General features: G+C 40.3%; 1 protein-coding gene across 2 annotated transcripts in view; it reads right to left on the reverse strand.

The window, feature by feature from the left end:
* The window catches only part of ARPP21 (cAMP regulated phosphoprotein 21), a gene marked incomplete at both ends in the record, with an annotated part of 97,073 nt that overhangs the window by 21,741 nt on the left and 53,642 nt on the right, over positions 1–21,690 (reverse strand). For both annotated transcript variants that reach the window (XM_079538640.1, XM_079538639.1), the window contains one exon: positions 13,617–13,743. In XM_079538640.1, the coding sequence (XP_079394766.1) occupies positions 13,617–13,743 (127 nt within the window). The remainder of the gene's footprint in view (positions 1–13,616; positions 13,744–21,690) is intronic.

Below are 21,690 nucleotides of genomic sequence, written 5' to 3' on the forward strand. Positions count from 1 at the left end.
TGGAACTAGAAGTCCCTCACATTCCTGCAACAAGGGACAACTCTCTGAGCCCAAAGAATTCTTCCTGAGGATGCTAAAGGCTCACAGGCTGCATTTCTAGTCCAAAAGACACAGTGAGTTGTATCAGATGCAAGTGTTTAGAGAAAGCTGGTTTTAAAAGAAACAGATTCAGTGTCTTTTTAGTTCCGCTCTTCTTTGGACACTAGGAAGTAACAGGTTGCTTTGGTAGCCTCCTGTTGAGCAAAGGTAAAAAATAAGCTGATAAGAACCCAACAAATGCTTAGTATCTTTGCTGTGCAGCAAGATTGAGGCAGTTCCTTAAGCATCCCACAGGCATTCTTGACTTGTTTCTCTTCACCCTGGAGGCCCTACCTTCCCTGCCAGTAAGTTGCTTGGACATTGGACTAGATAATAGATAGCCTGAAGTCCTCCTTTGACTTACAAGTATTAAAATAAAAATCTTAAATCCAAACTGCTGAACATGAAGACAAATTAGGCATTCTTGTGTTTACTAAAACTGAGCGTGCAATTAACCACCTGCACAGCAGGATCCTCCAGCATTCTTCCCATTCCAACAACAACAGTGTGTGACAGGTCTGTCAGCATCACAGTACACATGAAAAACAAGCTAGATTACATTTCTAATGATAAAAACTTAGTAAGGTTTTCAAATTTCTACAGTATATTATAAAAAATGGGTTACTGCTTTTTTCACTCCAGAATCTGTCCAGACCCCATGATTTTGAAAACACTAGCAAAAAAGTTAATGCTCCTGTAAAATGGTAAAATGGATATCAACACAAGTCTCTGACATTCAATTTTGTGCTTGGTGAGCTCAGCATTATTAGAGCAACTGCAGTAATAACTACCAGTGTATTTAAACACGGTGGTACAGGTTTACCAGCCCATTTTTTGTGCCACTGCCCTCACCTCAGCTTCCTTTTCGGCACTCAGTAGCCAAACCTGGTGTATTAAAACTTCAATTATCCTACAAGAAATATGCAATTTAGCATTTCTTTTCAAAGCCCGTGTTGGTATCACTCAGCACAGCACTCTGCTGGGACTGCTTCACAGCACACAGCCACTTGGCTAGCCAGAGACTCAGAGCTTTTCCTCTCATTTTCAACTTGATGGATATACTGAGTCTGTTCATTTACAGGAGAAAATTCAGAAAAAGAGCTCTTGCTGATTAATTGTGGCCTGCTTGGAGGTGGCATTTTGCTAGTCAATCAGAAGCAGCTCTCTAAGGTAAATCATACTTTCACACGTCTACACCCATTCCTCCAATAGATCGCATCACTCCATATTTACACAGGGGGCCATACTGTAGCACAAATAAGATGTCTAATGCATTTCAACTACCACTGTAAACTTATATTAACAAAGACTGAGTAGAAAGAGCAGAAATCAAATTAACTGTGCCCTCCTCATGCTTCAAATTGGTCAGAAGTCTTAGCCCAACCACACACCTATTACCTGACTAAAACAATTCTTAATAAAAACAAACAGCTCTGCACTTCCACTTTCTTATAACATGGCAAGTAAATACTCCAAGAGGGAGAAAAGGAGGGGGAAAAAAAGTAATGCACGTGTACAAGCTACATGTGCATGTACAAGTTCCTTTTATTAAGTTCTGTCAAACTGAAGCATACTCTGTTAGCTTGTGCAGCCATTCAGCTAGTCTCAAATTCGCAGAGAGGAAACAAGGAGTGCATGTGCAATTCAGGCATTACGTTTCTTTTTCACATTTTATAAAACTCAGAAATCTCTTTAGCTTACTTTGTACCCAAGCTATAGAGGACTATCAACACCTGGATATAATAGATAAAAGCACCATACTGAAGACCAAAGATGGTCAACCTTAGTGCTGATCCAGGACTGCAAGCAAAGTAGATTTTGGTTTAGGCTGTAAGCAGACAAGAACAAACCTACCTTTTCCTTTAAACAATGATAAATGTTCAGATCTATGTGCTATAGAAGCAAAAATACTGTTGTTACCATTGAACTGAGACTGTAAGGACAGTAAGAGCATGACAGGCACAAAAACAGTCTTCAACTACAGCACGACTGTTCAATCATCCCTTTCAACACAAGAATTAAGGGACAGCAAATGTAGTCTAAGGGTAGGTCCAACAAAACAGTCCAAAAGGAGGTAATTCTCTGTACAGAATATAGCTAGACAGTAAAGTGCCTTTCCCTGAAGTACTATGAATATCAGAAAATTTACACAGGCTCAACAAAGCAACCAGGCAAATACAGAGGGAAAAATCACAGAAGGCTTGTAAGTATGGAGGCAGGAAGTACATCTGCTGCAGACTGCCTGCAGGCAGGAGGGTTTCTGAGGAAATGTGACCATGTGCCTGACTGTTCTGCTATTCTGCTCAACTGCTGCTATTCTGTCACTGCTGAAGAGAGAATATTGGATTTTTCCTCTCATCTGCTGTGGTTGTCTTTCTTTCATTTTTTAATCAACAACAGCTGCCTTTCTTTCTTTCATATTATTTAGGAAGTAGTTACAGGTCAAAAGCTACACCTGCCCTTTGCTCATAAGCCACGTCTGAGGCACCATGACACAGACACACTCAGTACGTGCTAGCAGCAGAGCCCGCCCATGGCATCCCAGCTGCTGCTCCACCTGGACCTTGAGCTTTTCCTGTTCCTGGTTCAGAGCTGCTGGGTACAAGTCAACAGCCACCAGCATCTACTGAGAACTGCAATGCTGGGATGTCTGTCACTGCTACTTCAGCATCAATGAAAGGCAGAAGTGAACAGTGAGGACTACAGCACTTTTAAGGAGAGAAGTGCAATGGAGCTTTTTCTCAAGCAACACTGCAACTGTTTTTTCTTCAGCAAGGACAACAAACAAGTATTGTTTCCTATGGCTATCACAGAGAACAGCCTGTAGAAGACTGACAGGAAGTGTCTTGTGGCTTCTTATCATTACGGAGCTAGCCAGGAGGTTGGATGGCTCCTGTCTATTACTCCACTGCATCAGTATGTTGAGACTTGCTTTCTGGAAGAGCTTTACTTCCTTCATTTTCTTTCAACCCCCTTTACCTCTGACTATCAGAGCATCCTTGACAAAGCTCTGTGACAAACTGATGGCCCATAGCACACACTCTTAATCGATACTTTCATTAACCGACTTTCACTGAGTTGTTGGAAGTCTCAAGGTGAAGTGAGGTTAGTAGCACTGCTTTGGGATACATAAAGCATGTATGGGAGCTGCAAGGCACAGCGGGGCAATCTGTAATGTCAAATAGCACCTCTCAGCAACTCACCAGAATGGAGCCTGCTGTGTACGGAACATGGATGCTATCACTGACAATTTCATGGAAGGTGGCACTGATGACACAGGGTTGAGAGCAGATTATTTCAAAGCTGTGAAGACATGCATGCACCTTGGACATCACTTTCTCCATAAGACGAATCCTATCATGCTACATTCTACATGAGCTGTAGTTGAGAGAGCACAGTAGTGTTTTTCTGCACCAGCACTGCAGTACTTACAGATAGTTCATCATTTGGTGATAACTTGGGCATAGAAAGCACTCTGTAAAAATCCAACTCCTCTCTTTTACACACAAATCACAGTCAAATTCATGCTTTTCTAGAACAAAGAACAGCAGGAAACCTAATTCAGATTTCTAATTCCTTTATTACATGATATAATTATATTTCACCAGATTACTTCTGCCTCGCAACGTAGCTGCATTTATAATTGTTTGTTGCCCAGCTCAAGGTTAAGTGAAGAAACAGCCTCAGCTGAGATTCTGTTTAAGCCCTTATTTTTCACAATGTGCTACAAAAGATTAATTGCTTTATATTCTTCAGTGAAGATGGAATTAAAATTGCTGTTTGATATGAACTATTAACGCAGCAATCATTTTGAAGTTTCTTAAAATTAATACATTTCCTCTCCTTTGCTTAATCCATAAAGTGGCACTTGGCAACCTTAAAAATTTAATTTTTGGAAGGACCTGTAAAAAATCCAGTCCTCTGCACTCCTACAGACTCACTATCTGCTGAAAGGCAGCTCTCAACAAAGAGCAAAATGGCAATCCAACAATACTGAGCAGATCCTATTGCAGACATTCTGTTTTTATCAGCATGCTTCTTGGAAGTCCTAAGGACAGTGCTGAAGTGTATAAATTGTGTTGATAACACAGCCTGGCAAAAAGTGCAAGGATACTTATATGTAGCCTAAATATCTGCTTGCTCAGAGAAACCTGCACTTTTTAATGCCACGAGACTAAGAGCTTTCAGAGGGATGCTTTATTTTAACATATATATATATTTTGTCTGAATCATTTATAACCAAACAGGGCCAAAGGTACATCAAAGCTGCTCCAAAAGTAATGCCTCCTGTTTTATTGCGCTGGTTTACAACATCAGGGGTGGATGCTGGTGGTATGGCAGCAGGGGTTGAACCTTCCCACCAAAATGCCATTACATGTTGTTGATGTGTGCTGGATGACAGCAGAGGGGCAGTCTGACCAAATGGCGTCTGCTATGGAAGTGCAGATGAAGCAAAGGTGTGTCACCACATCCCTCCATGTGGAAAATATTCCCACTGATGTTTACTGACGCTTGCTAAATGTTTATGGAGACCAAACAGTGGGATGTGAGCACAGTGAGGAGGTGGGTGGTACGCTTCAGCAGCGGTGACAGCAACACTGGGTCACCTCTTCTGGTGCAGATTTTTATGAGCACGGCACACAGGCTCTTGTTCACTGCTAGCAAAAATGCATAGCTAATAGTGGTGACTATGTTGAAAAATAGTGTTTTGCAGCCAAGACTTTGCTATATCAAATGGTATTACTATGTTCTTTGTATCTGTTGCAGCATCCATGGAGATAAATAGAAGGCATTACTTTTGGAGTGACCTACGTATATAGTCTAAATGAGCTTGCTTAGAAATGGTAGCTTTTTAAAAGTAACTTCTCTGGGCTAAGATGTTCCAGAAGGACTTAATTCTAACCTGATTTGCTTTGCCCAAGTCACGTAGAACTGGATGGGACTACTTTTGTTTGCATGGCAAGTCCACTCAATATGTTACGGCTGTGGGTTTTTTTTTGTATAGGCAAATCCAAGCAATAAAAAAAGTAAATATGATGGGAAATTCAAACACTTGTAAAAACATGACTTGCTTTGAACAGTACTGTTAAAGACAGCACACATAATCCTACATGCATGATCCCAAAAGCTAATTACCATTTTCATTATTCAGTGGAAACCCTAGGTGCTCAACATTTCACAGACAGTGAATAGGCAGTGAATGAATGAGCAGCTGTGACTGTAAAAGCATTTTCTTTCTTTCTCTGATTTATCTAAGAAAATGAACATTTTTAGAGGCAGCCAACTGCCTGGAATTGGAAGGCTGAGACCTACCTTAATATTCCTTTAGTCCTGGATGCATGTTCTTCGCTGCATCTCAAGGGTGAAAAAAAAACTCTTCACATTTCTATGCATGGTTCTTAGCACAGAGAGCTCTCAAGGCTAGCTGTGGCTCCTAGGCACTGCTGAAGTACAATAATCATTATTACACAGAGTGGCTTCTCCTTTTCCTTAAGCAGTGGTGTGATGGTAGACAAAAGATTGTCTTTTACCTAGACACTGAGATCCTGGGCACTACACTGAACATAAAAATTAAATTGAGAACAAGCCTAAAGAAGAAAAATCTGTGTTAAAATACTTATAATCTTAACTCTTACAGACAAGCTGGGATAAAAGTTCACTTATTTTCCCATTATCCAGGTAAGGTTGGCTTAGGGATTCAAACTTTCACACTGTGGAAACATCTAGGTTAAAAAGAGCATTTTTGGAAAAATGAATTTTTGTTCAACACACTGAGTAATGACTTGCCTCTCCATCCTGAAAATAAGATTCCTGATGAGGATATAGTCATCTCTCACCAACAGCTCATAAACAAAAGCAGGAAAAGCAGGTCTAAGTAGCACTGATCACTTAGCATAGGCCATGTTAGTTCTGAAGTGAATTTATGTAAAATGACTTGTATTCATAGCTAGATCTCGAGACTGGCAGCAAAGGCTGAGTAAAGAATTGCCACTTTCCCTTCTCAATCTATATCCCATTAGCCATGAGGGAGTCTTCACCACAGTCTGCAGCAAGAAAACATGAGTTTATCCTTATCGTTCATAATGATAAATGCCAGAGATGCCCACTGAAAGTGAAACCTCAGCAGGGACCATGTATCACTAGTAATAACAGAAATAATCAAGCTGTTGTTAGAATCAGACACTCAGACAGCAAATTCAATTTTTTTATTTTGTGCCCAATAACAATGACAGCTCCTAGCCCTCATGCATTACAATTAGCTCCCGCTGCAGGAATGCTCCCTGCTCTGGTGAATAATAAGCACACTGCAAAGATGAGCAGGACCTGGGGAAGAGTTGGAGAAGTGCTGGGAGAGGCACCACACATCCTTCCCTGTCGCTAAGGAAACCAGCTCCCATGCTTGGGGATGCTCTAAAGAGTTTGACTCATTCACACTCCCACAGCATGAGCCTCACTTCCCGTCACTGGCAATTAAGATGATTATTTAACAACACATCCAGTCTATGTGGTGGTAAACCAAAAAGAAAACGTCCTTGCACGTGGCCTTGCAGAGGGCTATGTTCTTGCAGCTGGCTTATGCCAACAGTAACTGACTGTAACTAAAGACTGAACAAAATCTAGGTAAAGTCTCTGGCAGCTTTTCACATATCAGGAGGGCAGGTCACCAAAACACTGCTTCAGTTCATGGGATATCACTTTTTAACTCCTCTCCACTACCACAGAAGACACTGTGGCCTTTCTTTCAGGCAGCTCACGCCTCTTTTGAGCCCCACAGTCTACAGACCTCCTGTAAGCAGCATGCCTGAAGCAGCACTGGAGATGTCCTCCACCTCCCAGATGAGGAGTTCTGACAGTGGTGGTGTTCCACTCATTCTAGCAATGGGGAGAGGAATTGGCAAAAGAAAAAAATTATTAAGAAAATATGAAAACCTTTGCTGTAAAGGGCTACAAACCTAAACCTCTCAATTATTCAGAGCTGGAAAAATCACAAGAAGTGGAAGCACTGTGCATTGATAGAACACAGAATTAGCAATAGAGATGATGTATGACTTTCTGGCAAAGAAAAGACAGAAATATAAAGATTCTTTGTAGACATTGTTTAATACCTCAGAGTGCTCCCTACGTCTTAGCATGGCCTCTGCAATTTTTTGCAAGGGATGTTTTAGTGTGCTACTCATTGCACAGCGCTGCTAGAAATCTTTTCTCTCTCTGTTTACTCCTGCTTATTAACAAGTGTGACATTAATACATACTTATTTAGTAACATATATATATGTATTTCAGTCTGAAACTCTAGGAATATATCAGAAATAACTTAGATTTTAACTAGAACTAGGAAAGTTGAACAAAACTTGAGAAAATTTAAAAGAAAAGCCCCAAAATGCCTGTCTTAAGATACATACAAATTTCAGTTTACCAGGGTTCTCTTCCCTCAATATTTCCTCCCTCTCAGTGTGAATGCAGAACACATGAGGCATGTGAAAAGGAGCAAAGCTGTTCAACGGAAGTTATTCTGCCTTTTAATTTTCAAGATCCAGAATGCTACAGGAAGTTTAGTGGTACTCATTCTGCTACTAATTTAAATTACAGTTACTCTGCAAAACCAGATGCTTGTCGCTTATTGGTGCACCTTTTTTGCTTAGTGCCTGAAGGACAATTTCACTTAGTGTTTCTAAGACTAGAAATTTCAAAACGTTTTGTCTCACCCAGCCACCTCCTGACAAGTCCTACATGCAGTAACACCTTCAGACTCCTCTTTCATCTACCTAAGGGAAGCGATGCAGGAAAGGTAGAGAACACTCCAGAATAGCCAAGATCCTGGTGATCGTTTTCCCATCAGTGAAAAACGTAAGACCTCCTTGGGCCAAAGCATGTGGAATTCTCACACCAGAGGAATGCCTGAATTATATGGTTTGCCTCCAGCACTACATTTAAATATCTAAAACAGTAAGGCTCTGTCTGTCCTGTTCCTGTCACAGTTCTGTTACAGTGAGAGATACCCCCTTGAAAGCTCCTCAAGAAAAGCAGTGTCTGCTGAAAAAATACAGCATTTGCAACTCTGGTTATTCTATACAGATGGACACCTTCAGTACAATTCTCTTCCAGTAGTGCAGTAAGCAATTACTGTTGGAAAAACAGCTTCTTTAGATAATTAGATACTTAAAATTTGAAGTTGTTTATGTTTATATAAGCACAGAAATTATTGGTGGCATTATGCAAACAAATCTGTCATGGACCATGAGCTCCTGTCAGACTGCTAATGAAAGCAGTAAGCTATAATCTTTCTTTATAAGGTTCTGTAATGACCACCATAACAAACCAATTTTTTTTCTTTCTAGTGCTGCACATTACCTTTCCCCCACTTTTTTTTTCCTTCTCAGTATCAATTTTTAGTGACAGATGCTTTTGGAAGACAGAAAAGATGAAGGAGATTTGAACGTAGCACTCTTTCACTGCATCGACACCAAAAAGTTTAAATTGAACCAAAAATCAGTATTTCATTGTCAATTTGACTCTATTTGTAGTTAAGCAAATTTATGGATTCTGTTAAGGTACATTTTGTCTTTACTTAAAATTTGTTTTGGAGATGCATGAGAGATTCATTTACCTCTTTTTTTTCTTACTGGAAATCTGTAAAGCCCACTAACAGTCATTCATCAGAAATATTAATTGTCCTCCGTGACAAACACCTGCTGTTGACACAATATCCAAGCACACTTCCTAAGCAGAGATTTTGTATCTGGACAGTGTTCAGACGCATCCCTTCCTCACACAACATCTTCCTTTTGTCAAAGATACAACTGTACATAATGAATTGCTCTGCTTTTAGGACAAAGTGTAGATCTCCTATGAAATCTGAGCATACCAGTGCTATCTGGACACTGAAACAAGTTATAAAGGAAACATCTGCTGATTCTCAAACAACCAAAAATCCTAAAACCACTATATTGACTGAAGGAACTGCAGTCCAGCCACTTATGCTGAATACCATCTTATTTTCTCTGGATATATTACAGTGCAAACTTTTGGCTGAAAAAAATATTTCAACCGAATGCTAAAAGCTTTAGCTTCAATTTCCTTAGTAGAAAATCTTCATTGCCAATGCAAAACACATGCCACATGTTTTTACCATACAACTGTGTGACAAACCAAGCTAACTGCCTTTCAGTTGCACAGCCTAAACAAGAATCTAAACATGATTTTATCCATAAAATTTATGTAGTACTCTGAAATTATCTGGAACATGCGAGACAGACACACAATAATGAATCAAAGTAGGAAAAAAAAATCACATAATTTGTTGCAGCTTGTTCGTTGGTGAACAGCAACAACAGTTATATTTCCCAAAGTAATACTCATGTACTTATCCCTCTCATCTTTATGAAGCACTTAAAAGATGAAAAATCCTCTAAGTGCAGTGCACTTACTGTAATGAAAGTAAATACAGACACACAGACATAAGACAGCCCATTGCTGATTTCTTCTACCATGGTGAAACGTAAATCATTACTGACTTGTCATCAATATATCTCTATTTTTTATTCAACCACAATAACCAGGATTTAACGCTTTCAAAACCACCAACATAAAGGTGACTGGATGAAGAAGGAAATACTGATGATGTTAGAGGTGCAATTTATAGAGTACAGCTAGATGAGAATACAATAATATATTTGCTTCATGCTTTTACAGAACTGGGCATTGAGAAGTATTGAACATGCTGACATGCTAATAGCAAGACGTGCACAGTCTGAAAAAAAGAAGCATTCTGCTTTTGAGAACAGTCCTCTGAGCAGAATGCACCTAACACGCTCTGTGCATGCCCTGGTGTGGCATCCTGTCTTGACTCAGACAATCTATGGAATCACTGCCAATGCACAGAACTGGATAATATAATAGTGCAGAAAATGCACCATGAAGAAGAGTTATGATGGCACGTATCCAAGTGAAAAAGTATTTCTGCTCATGCAATGTGCTACCAAAACATCAAATACCACATCTTTGACTGGGTCCTGAATAGAAACAAATATGAAAGTAAAAATCTTCATGGATAACATGCTTCTGCTAGGAATTGTGTCACTTCTCATGCAAGCTTTAAAAAAAAAAGAAAAAAAAAAAAAGTAAATAAGAATTTCTCATCCTTCTCTCCAAATAATTGATTGCTGTCAGAACTCTAATCTAATATTAGGTGAGCTCATCTTTTTTTCTGCCTTGGAGCCATTTTAACTTAATATTGCTCTCCTTCCAGAACCATGAGAGAATACAGACACCCTTAGCCACTACAGATGCTGCACTGATATTTTACTTCATCTGCTTGCTATAAAAGTCACCAATATCGCTCTGCTCCTGAAAAGACCTTTTCTAAGAAAAATGAAAACAAATTGCTGGCATTAGATCAGACTTCGATCTCTGCAGCCCTAAATGGGAAAACCAAAATCCAAACTCCCAACTGGTGCTTTGAAAGCTTCCAAAAGCCCCTTCAAGAAGGCAAACTTTATATTTAATAAAGCATTTTTCCAGGCTGATACTGCCATGTGAGCAGTCAATAAACCCAGGCAGCCAGCCTGGCTCTGGGAGAGCCTACCTGCACTGCAGCCATGAGCAACATGAGCTCTTTGTAGAAATCATTCCTAAAATCAGCCTTTTGCTTGCCTCTTTCCCAGCTGTTCCCCCTTCCCATCGTCAGTACCCTCTACCTGTGCTCTGTTTCAGCAACTCTGTTCTCTGTCACATCTCCCTTTTGCCATCCCTAGTCACCTCCAGCACAGGCACAACCTGCTCCCCGCTGTTCTGGAGCACAGTAGGGAAACGGTTGTCTGAAATACTCAGTCCACAGTTGCTATTTTCCAACCAATACACATTTCTAGGAAGGTTTAGAAGTGTTTTTCTTTTTTATGCTTTCCTAGCCTGGTTTCTGAAGGATACATTTGTGTGATTACCATGTCAGTCTTCCTCAAATAACCCCCAAAGTAACTTTGCTCAGTGTCTACTTTCTGTCAGGTTTGACAGATGGAAACTGAGAGGACATGATTCTTCTGAAGGCTCATAACAGTCAGTGGCTTGAAGGAGAAACATGCCACAAAGGCACAGCAGAAGCTACTAATTATCTGCAGTATGCAGGTGTCCATCCTTGGACACCCGATCACTGAAATTTCAGTCATCACTTCAAATTCTTTCAGTGATCAACTATGACCATGAATGTTACCTCCTTAACATTTAACTGACCTAAAAGTGCTCCTGACACTCTCCAATTCCTGCCTCAGAAGCAACTTTTGACACTACGAAGTTGGTAACACAATCTGTATTGGCTAAGCTAAAACTATTTCTGCAGATTCTCAGTAACTTCCCAGATTCCAGTCAAAATCTCAAGTTGAAGAGATTTACAAAACTAAACAAAACACCAGAAACATAGGATGGAATTCACTTTGCTGTAGGCTGTAGTTCCTTTTCTTTGGACGCACGGCGCAGTACTGAGCCCCAACAGCAGCCACATCCTGATGGTACAAGGGGGATAACATCTCCATCCTGGTGCACATCCAAGGTGACCCAGCTCAGGAGCCTACCTTCATGAATTGATCCCTGCATCGTATCTCAAGGAAAAGATCTGCAGGAACCTTCAGGCTGCTTCCTGTAATGCCTGTCATATGCTCAGACAAGAATTATCTAGAAGGATGTATCTGAGCACAAAGGATGAAGCAGTTTGAGGAATTTGTTCCCAGTGAAGTCTCAAGATTTGAGAATAGCTAAATGCTTGCAGTTGCCACAGCAGGGAGTCTAAACCGTAGTCAAAATGTTTTCATTTTGAAACGAGATAAGAATAATGTTTCCAAGTGTGCAGGCAGCTGAAAGAGTGAATAGCAGGAAAAGATTGATGTGCCAGAGATTTTACAGTCTCCTTGACTCACGTTTTCCAAACATGCACAGAAAATGATGCAGTAAACAGAAACAAAATTTGTATTTGCATCTCTGCACTGTCTGCACTCAAATGTAATGGCTACTGTGCTAAAATGTATCTTTAAAATTATGACAATCTCAAGATCAAAGAGCTGAATTGTCTCCAGAACATCACTTAAGCATTTCAGACCATCTTCTTTGCCCTTCATTTACTATAAGCCCCACTATCCTACAGATGCAGCATTAAACTGATAAATATGCTTTCATAATAACACAGCAAAGCCAGATGTCTTTTAAGTTGATTTGTATTTGGGTTCAAAGATCCACTACATTGAGATAATAAATATGGTGCCAGACCGCCAGGCATGAGAAGCTGCAAGAGACAGATGACCTCTGTGCAATATCTCACCTCCTTCTTTCTCAGGAATGTAGAAACAGAAAGTTAGGAAAGCAGACGCTGACAGCCACCACAATTACCGTCCAAAACAACACCATTTTTATTAAAGCATAGAACAGCTTTAAAAAACAAACAAAAGAAAAGAGTAATCAGTTGCTTAGTTGTAGCTGTGTTTGCTGTGTCTTTGTTTCCTTAAGCGCCTGAGAGAACATGAACAAAATTGCCAGCAGTCACATTACAAAGACAGGGTGACAAACTGGATGACCCTGTACGTCTTGTTCACATCTTGTGTCTGGGTTCTTGACTTGCATCTTAAAAGGCTTTCCTATCAATGCCTTTGCAGGAACCCGCTATGCCATTCAGAGGAGTTTCTGTCAAACCCAGACAGAAAGATGAACGCTTTACCCTACCCGGCAGGTCTGTAATTGCAAGCCCTACCAGGAAACAGCACCACCTCCTTGGGGTTACTGTTAAGAGATATTATGTGAATGGAGGTTTGCACTAAAGAAACAGACAACTGATGACTTAAGCAAAAACCTCCAAAGCCAGAAGAGCTGTTTATTCGTTTGAAACGCAAGGACTCTTCCACAAGCGTAACCCTGCCCTCCCCAGCATGCACCTACCCATGTCTGCCTATGTCTCTCTTACTCTGGTGTCATCAGGAGTGGCATGACACAGCAGGAAAAGAGACCGGTTCACTGTGAGACCTGCTACTCACTCTCTTACAGTGTAACGGCCCCCCTTCCAGCTGGACATTCCTGGGGAACTGCTCCCTCTGGCCCCAACCTCAAGGACCACCTCACTGCTTCCCAGGCCCAGGTACAGCAGAAGGCGGTAGGGCACAACCAAGATGAACACAGCACCAACCCGGTCTGAGCTGTTACAAATCTTTGGCATGGGGCTGAAACATGTCAATTTACAAATGTTTTGTGGAGTTCGCATGATGAAGGGTAAAACCGTGCCTTGAAGATGTGCTGTGATTGCTCATGTTCTCTCTGTACCCCTGTCATGCAGAACACCAAGGACATGGCACTGCATACAGGACAGCAGTGGTGGAGAACGCAATCTCCATTCTTCCATTGCTCGGTATCTCCAAGCACAGTTTCTCAATTTTCAACATATTTTCAAAGAAAACAGCAACCAACTTTCTCCGCTATTTTTCAGTTCACAATTAAAACACAACCAATAAACTTCATAAGCAAAAGGCACTGTGAGTAGATGGAGAAATGAATAACAGACATAAATACCTGCTTGCTGTGCAGTCTGTGGGATTTGTTGACTCCGCTGTGCATTGTACTGAACTGAGGCAATGGGTCTGTACTGCTGAGTTGTTGAGGTAGGGTACTGACCAGATGGGTAATAATACACTGGCATCTGCAGGAAGAGAGAAATAGAGACATCAGAACCTAACTATGTACTCTGAAACTCTTTAGTGTTTTAGATTTACAAAACAAAACAAAAAAAGGAAGGAGAGCATGAGTTAAAGTAAATAGGTCAGCAATAATTGCAATCAAGAGGAGAGATTTGCATCACATCTCTTCAAGAACTGCTGGTTGCTTTCAGCTCTGCTAGGAAAAGGGCTGCTACACAGTTTGCTCTCCGTGCTTTAAGAAATAGATGGAAATAAGTGGCAGTGAGAAGAGACAAAAATACATGATGCATATGCAGAAAACTACACACAAATTAAAGAAATTGCTGTAAAATATGAAATGCTGCAGAAAAATGAATGCAAGTGACACCATTCGTATTAACATAATACACAGAGACAGCATATTAAACCACAAAGTGAATGCTGGAGGACATGGTCAGTTTGAGGCAAAACTGGAGTAAACAATATATAGGAGAGATAGCGGGAAAGACAGAATGCATATTGCTGTGATACTTGTACAAAACTATTATTAATTTCCTACTTTTATTAGCTACATCCTTACGTCAAGACTTCCCTTTTAAGCTTCTCTCATACTTGGTGTGCAAAAACAGTCATAGTGGTTTTTTTGGGGGAGCTAAGGGTAGGCATTGATCCAGCAAGTTCTGCTAAGGGGGCTTCTCTTTTCTGTTATTACTACAGAACAACATGTACTACATCACCTCATCATGGAGCTGAACATGAAGGCTGAGGGTGACTGGAGCTAAAGATTTTTCCTGTACAAGCTGTATCGCCATTACTGAGACATGAGCTAAACAGCTTTCAACTGACCCCTGGCAAGTTCAAAGCACTCAACATTTTTCATTTTCAGCTGCAGTTGATTCTGCAGGTACCAAAGTTCAAGAGCTTATGGTACCAAACTGCAGAGGGAAGCAGGCTTCAGTGATGCTTCCCTCACAACTTTTACCACATCTTTCAGCATTTCTTAATAAATCACGCAGTATTTATCCTACACAGACACTTCCACAAAATCACAGAAAATGCTCTTGTTTTTTTTCATGCAAATCTTAGAACTACTTTTGCCACTTTTATTTCCATGGAGGGAATGGCTGTGGAGGAGTTGAACAATTGATTATCCATAAAATTTGAAATTCAAATTGTTCACGTTGGACAATCTAATTATCCATTAAATAAATATCAGTGAAGTAAAGGTAAGTGCATAATTTTGTATACAGAAGGACACCTGAAAGGTGAGGATATGGATGGCTAATTGGGCAAGCGAACACTAATCAGCAACTACTGTGGAAAAAGTATTGGGATAAACAGTACTGACTAGATGATGTTGGTAAAGTGAAACCCACAGACAGACTGATAATTAATATCACCTGTCAATCGAGAAGATGAATTCCCATTTGTTTTTCAAGAATTGCTATTTTTTCTCTTAAACCAATGGAAATCACGTAGCGTTTTTGCTTTTGTTTTTCTCCTCTAGATGGTATCAGCTAGATTCAAACACATACGAAGAAGACACAAATGCTTTGACTGAAAAATGCTGTAAGCTATCCTCCTTCTAGACAACACCAGGTGGCTACAGCTGTTGAGTCATTTGTTTTCTTGAAGAGTAAAGTAACAAAAGCAAAACTTGTGAAATGGGCAAAAAGTACAATTAATTTGTTTCTCTGCAAATAAAAGCCATAGGGTATCAGGAAAGTAGAGCCAGACATCAGGGTACCTCAAAACAGCCTGAGTAAGGGATCAGGCCATTTTATCACACTAAGCTCATCATGTGGAAACTGGATAGTTCTCAGCAAGACACAGAAATAGCAGAGTTAAACAAGGTGAGAGGACTCAAGCTTAGTGAAGTCCCTGAAAATAGTTGATCTTGCCTTGAAACAGAGGAACAGATCTCAATTTTTAAAAAACTATTATTTTTATTACGCTACGCTACAAATTAAAGGTTATTAAACCTCTCTGGAAATACTCCCACTTGTCCTGACTGCAGCTTTTAAAGGATTTAAATTTATTTGATTTACTTTAAGCTTCCTAATTTTCCTTCTGCAGACATACCTCTAGATATTGGAAAACACGAGTGTGTATGAAATGTCTCTCATGGAAAGAGATTGTAGATAAGAGCTTTAAAGTGAAGCCTAAACAGCGTAAGTTTTGAAGTGAGCTTTATAGTCGAACGTGTACAAAACCTGTACTTACACTGAAACCCTGGGTGTATTTGGAATTATTATTTTTTAATCACACATTAACCTTTCAGAATTAGTGAAAGAGTTTTCTCTCATCTTCTCAGTTCACTGGGATCTAAAACATTTGTTATATACTCCATTTAGAAGCTTTTCAGAGTGTAATCTATCACCCTGAAAAATGTTAGTGGTAGGAATACTGGGTAAAAAATCATTTAATTTATAAAGATTGATGGATGAATTTGCTAGTAATCACACACTGACTGAAAAGAAGAGATCAGGCATTAAAAAAACGGCTTGGTGTAAAATGTAAACATGAATATAATAAGTCTTCAGTGACTGAGGGGTCTGGAAGGATCCATTTTCATTTATCTTGAGTACATCAATACCTCAGTAGTTGAGACAAGTTATTTGTTCTTTAGTGAACAGTGAAATTAGAGGAAGTAAATACTGCTTACAATGTCTACTCAGACCCTCCTGAATTTTTCAGTTTTTCATTACATCAGCATTACTAACATCTTGCTCATGTTCTCTCCAAATAAACACATTACATTTCTGTTGAAGCCTACTGAAAAGTCGACTTATTTTTGAATTACTTTCCCATGTGAATACACAGTCTAAACTGGAACCTTTAGCAAGCGCAATGTATTTTAGCAAGTATAGCATTTATCATTTACAGAACTGAAAAGTTTTGACTACCCTAACAAGTAAATCAACTCAGCTATATGGTTATCCTAAAAACATCTGAGACCATAATCCAAGAAGATGCTGTCTTTTCTCGCCTGTAGACTTTACTCCATTGTCTTAATTGTTGACATAGTAAAAAAATCCCCTCTGTAATAATTACCCTTAAAATTATTTGACAAGTGATCATTTCCATTGGAGACATTCTTATTCTGAAGGTGAATTCCCTCTTTGGATGCTGACCATTAATACATGTCTGTGTTTAGTCTTTTTTATTTAACTTAATCTGCAACAGGAGTGGGCACATTGCTTCCAAGGCACCCATGGCCATGAACTGCCATCATTTTTTCTCCTTTCATTATGCTATGGCTCTACATGATGGGCAGTGACTCAACAGCACTGGCTTTCTGCTTTCTTCCATCTACATACAGTTCAAAAGCTCTTTGTTAGCCTAGGTCTCTCAGACTATTCTCTAACAGCTTCCTTTAAATTAGTAGGTACATTGTTTATTTTCTTGCAGTAGGAATACAATTCCACACTTCCTTTGGACTGATTTTCACTTTCCTAGCTTATCTCCCTGCTGACTCGCAGCTTGATTCTGCCAACTCATAGGCACTGCTGATGTTCAATTAGGTTTGAATTAACACCTTCACCTAGATGATTAGTGATGCTGACACTATTGCTAAAATGGCAGCTACGATTACCTAAAACTGGAGAAAAGACAACAGAAACCACAATAATGTCTTGAAGCATGGAGGAACATTTCTTTCCAGTATAGTTACTGACTGGGCTGCATCTTTCGTTAAGCATTTCTCTCTTCCCTCCATCCTCCATAACAACTGCAAGAATAGTAACAAAAAATAATGGCCTGTGTGCAACACCTGCAGGCACCTGCACTTCCACCAGTACGATTTTATCAGGTCATTAAGACCCACCAACATGTAGGAATTCTGCCTTCAAATTGACTCCCAACCTTTTTTCATGTCTCTCACTGGAGCCATGCCATGAATAAAGAGTTTGCCTCATGGTAGCTACAGAGTCTCTAGGAGGTGGGATTCTAAATAGAGCCAGCTCAAATTAATGATGACAAAATTCATTCAGGTGAAAAATCCTTCAACCTGTATTATTTCTCCCAGCCTTTCCAAGAATTTGTACTATCTCACTTTTGCATATCACTTTGCCAGTACAACTTTCCCAAAGAGCTAGAGGTGGAAGTAACTTCAATGAGTGTATGCCTTGTCATTATCACAGTATTTACAGTTTTCCCCATCTCTTCATTTGCAGAGGCAGAAACAAGCAGCAGCAAATGTTGAGCAATGACAAGTACCAATGACAGATCGCTTCCAAGTAATGCGGGCCCTTACTGGCAGCTTTGGGCCCTTAAGTGCTACAGAAGAATCATCAGACAGAGAAGAAAATTGAGAAAGTGAAGATGATTGCTATTTGTGATACAGAAAGCAAATAGGAATCTGTTGCTAAAAGTCTCTTTCAGCAAACACAGACTAAGGGGTTTTTTTGCCAGCTGGCTGAACAAAGACAGATTGCTATTTTCAGGTTATTAAATCATGACTTGGTTGTTAAACTGAAGAACAGCTGTAAGGAAAGATGCAGCATAAGATGTATAAAGGGTCCTCTCATCACTTCTTAGGCAAGCTCTTCGGAACTCAAGTCTGCTTCTGTTTTGATACAGAATCTCAGAGTGCTGTTGTATAGCCATATTTTCTTGAACTTTGATACAAAAGCTAATAATAAAAAAACAGTACCTTTGGGCTTGTAGGCTTGGAGAGCTTTCCTTGCTTCTCTTTCAGCCTACAAAGGAAATGCTCATTCTCACAGTACTTCTACCCAAATTTTTGTTGCTCCCATTTTCTGACAGCACAGAGGGCCCCACAGCCAATCTACTAGAACCTTATAAGCAATGCATTTATGGGAACTAATCAGCCATTAGAGTCAAGCCTCCTTTTTACTGGTATAAATCCAAAAGAAACATTCAAGATATAAAAGTGCTTTTACATTGATTACTTTGCATTGATTAATGCATCACAGTGTTTGCATGCATTACTACCCCTATTACTCTTTTTGTTTTTAAGACTCTCTCATACTACCTGACTTGGCATCTGAAACCAGCCTAGTGTTGCATCTAAGTCCAAAACAGTAACAAGGGATTCATACTGAGAGTAAGTCATTGCCACAGTCAAGTTGTGTTGTGACTGGGGAGGGGGAGCATGGTATAGCTGCCCTGCCCAGCAAACTGAACTGGTAAGGCTGGTAAGGGAACCTGCAGTGGAGGAACTACTATTTCTCAAGGCTTTGCTTAGCTTTCTGTAAGAGAGAGCCCCGGTTTGCCCTATGCATGCTATGAGTAGCCCACAAACTACCATGCCATATTCTACATCAGGATTTCCCACCTGTCTATTCTGATGCAAAAAAGCTGCTGCCCTGCCTCCCTCCTCAGCAGACCAAGACCGCTGTACTTTCATAATACACAGGCATGGGCAGAAGGGCCTGACCTCCACAAGCCCACTTCCACACAGGTATCTGAAAAATATGGACTTTTTGGAACAGTGACAATTTGGAGATGAATGGTGTGCATGTGCATCCTTGCATTCCTAAAGAAAATAATGAAAGTTGCTGCAAGCTCAGAAGGTACTTATTTTGCCTTCAGTAACTCTCCAATGTGTTATGATGCAGGAGGAAAGTCCCTGTATGCACCACATCTGGGGTACGGACACGGATAGCAGCCAATAGACACACCGTTAGCACAGCATTGGCCCTACACCAGCCTACAGATAAAAAGGCACCTCCTCTTTACATCTCTTTTCAGAGAATTTCTGCCTCACCACTAACAATAGAACAAGTATTAATAATGAGAGAACACAGCTTCACAGAGACACTAAACTAGACTGGGTGAAAATCCTGCACCCAGTTTACCCATCACCAGGATGAGGACTCACCACTCAGCCCTCAGATGACCAATGCATGACAGTGTTCAGCAAGTGGCTGTGAAGTAAGCTCAGAAAAACATAAACATTGATAAGATCCCCCATCAGTCTTTTCTTTATAATAAACAGTCTCAGATCTCAGACTTTCCTCGTGAGGGAAGTGCTCCAGACCCCTCACCATTTTTGCAGCCCTCCGCTGGACTCTCACTGGAAGTTCCTTGTTGTTCTTGGACTTAGGAGTCCAGAACTGGACACAGTATTCCAGGTGTGGCCTCACCAGGGTAAAGAAAGTAGAGAGGGAGAAGAACTCCCTTCCTCGAACTGCTGCCCACATTCTTTTTAATGCACTCCAAGATACCATTGGCTTTCTTGGCCACAAGGACACACTGCTGACTCATGGTCACCCTCTGTTGCCCACCAGGACTCCTAGGTCCTTCTCCACAGAGCTCCCTTCCAGCAGGTCAGCCCTGACCTGTACTGATGCATGCAGTTATTCCTCCTCAGGTACAGGACCTTACCACTTGCTACTGTTGGACCTCATCAGGTTCCCCTCTGCCCAACTGTCCAGCCGGCCCAAGTCTCACTGAATGGCAACACAGCCTTCTGGTGTGTCAGCCATTCCTCTCAGCTTCATATCATCAACAAACTTATTGAGGGTGGACTTTACCCCTTCATCCAGGCTGCTGATCATGTTGAACAAGACCAGACCCAGTACCAAACCCTGAGGAACACCACTAGCTACAGGCCTCCAAACACACTCTGCACCACTGATCATAACCCTCTGAGCTCTGCCAGTCAGACAGTTTTCTATCCACCTCACTTTCCACTCATCTATCCCATGCTGCCTAAGCTTATCTATGAGGATGTTATGGGAGACAGTGCTAAAAGCCTCGCTGACAGCAAGGTAGACAACATCCACTGCTCTCTCCTCCTTTACTCAGGTGGTCATGACATCACAGGCGACTACTGGATTGGTCAAGCATGATTTTCCCTTGGTGAATTCATGTTGCTACTCCTGTTAACCTTCTTTTTTTTATTCCACTTGCTTGGAGATGACATCCAGAATAAGGCGTTCCATGTATGCCATCAGTGCTGCAGAGGCACTCGAGAGATGTGGGGTTACCAGAAGTGTTGTGAACCTTGGTTAAATATGCTTGAAAGCACTGAAGACATTAGGAGTTAGATGTGAGGAAAGACTGCTGGACAACCCCAGCTTATTCACCTATAAAAGCAGCCTGGACCAGGCGAGGAATGCATTAGGGGATTCTGCTTTTCAGATCATCTTTTCACCTCAAGATTTGGAAAAAATTCCACATTTGACAAACACTGAAATCCTTTCCTAGCAGTCTTTTCCATTAAGAAAGTCAGTTTTAAATTTGAGCTCCTAAATATTATTTTTCGTAGACCTTTTCTCAGAAAAATGGGTGTAGAGCTTATAACAACAGATACAAGGGATGCCACAGTCCTCTGTGGGACATGAGCATCAGTACTTCATTTATTTTTTTTATTAATTAATGAGGCACTAGATCTTTAGCCCACTTAAAGAACTATAAAAGCACAAATTCTTCAGAAAGATGGCAACATGGAATTGTGGTAACAAAGACAATTACAGATTTTTGCTAGGAAGTTAAAAGCAAAGAAGCACTAGAATTTAAATTCCTTTTGCGCTAAATAAATAATGAACTTCTTAACTTTATTTTTTGAATACTTCCTTCAAAAACAGAAAAAACAGGAGGCATGGTATTAATAATTTGATTTAAACTCTACTTTAAAATTGTATCTATAATTGGATAAGAAATTTGGCTTTTTCAAGTGTATGCTTTGATAATAGGCCAGAAAGTCATCTGTGCATTTTACTTCTTGACAGTAATCACTTTCAATATTCTGTAAAGGTACCCAGGAGACAAGTAGAGATGTTTGGTAGTGAACAGAAAAACATTATCAGTCTTCAAGAAGACAGTAAAAATTACTGATCTGTGACATCTCACATGTTCAAGTCAATTAAATATGATTAACGACTACCTGGGCTGGTGTGGATGGTGCTCTTGATATATACAAGGAAGAAGGACTATGGATATTTACTCACCCTCCTCCTCCATATTCATCTGCAGATGTGTCCTGTAGTTCAAATACACAT

Source organism: Tetrao urogallus (genome assembly GCF_951394365.1).
Source record: "Tetrao urogallus genome assembly, chromosome: 7".
Lineage (NCBI taxonomy): Eukaryota > Metazoa > Chordata > Aves > Galliformes > Phasianidae > Tetrao > Tetrao urogallus.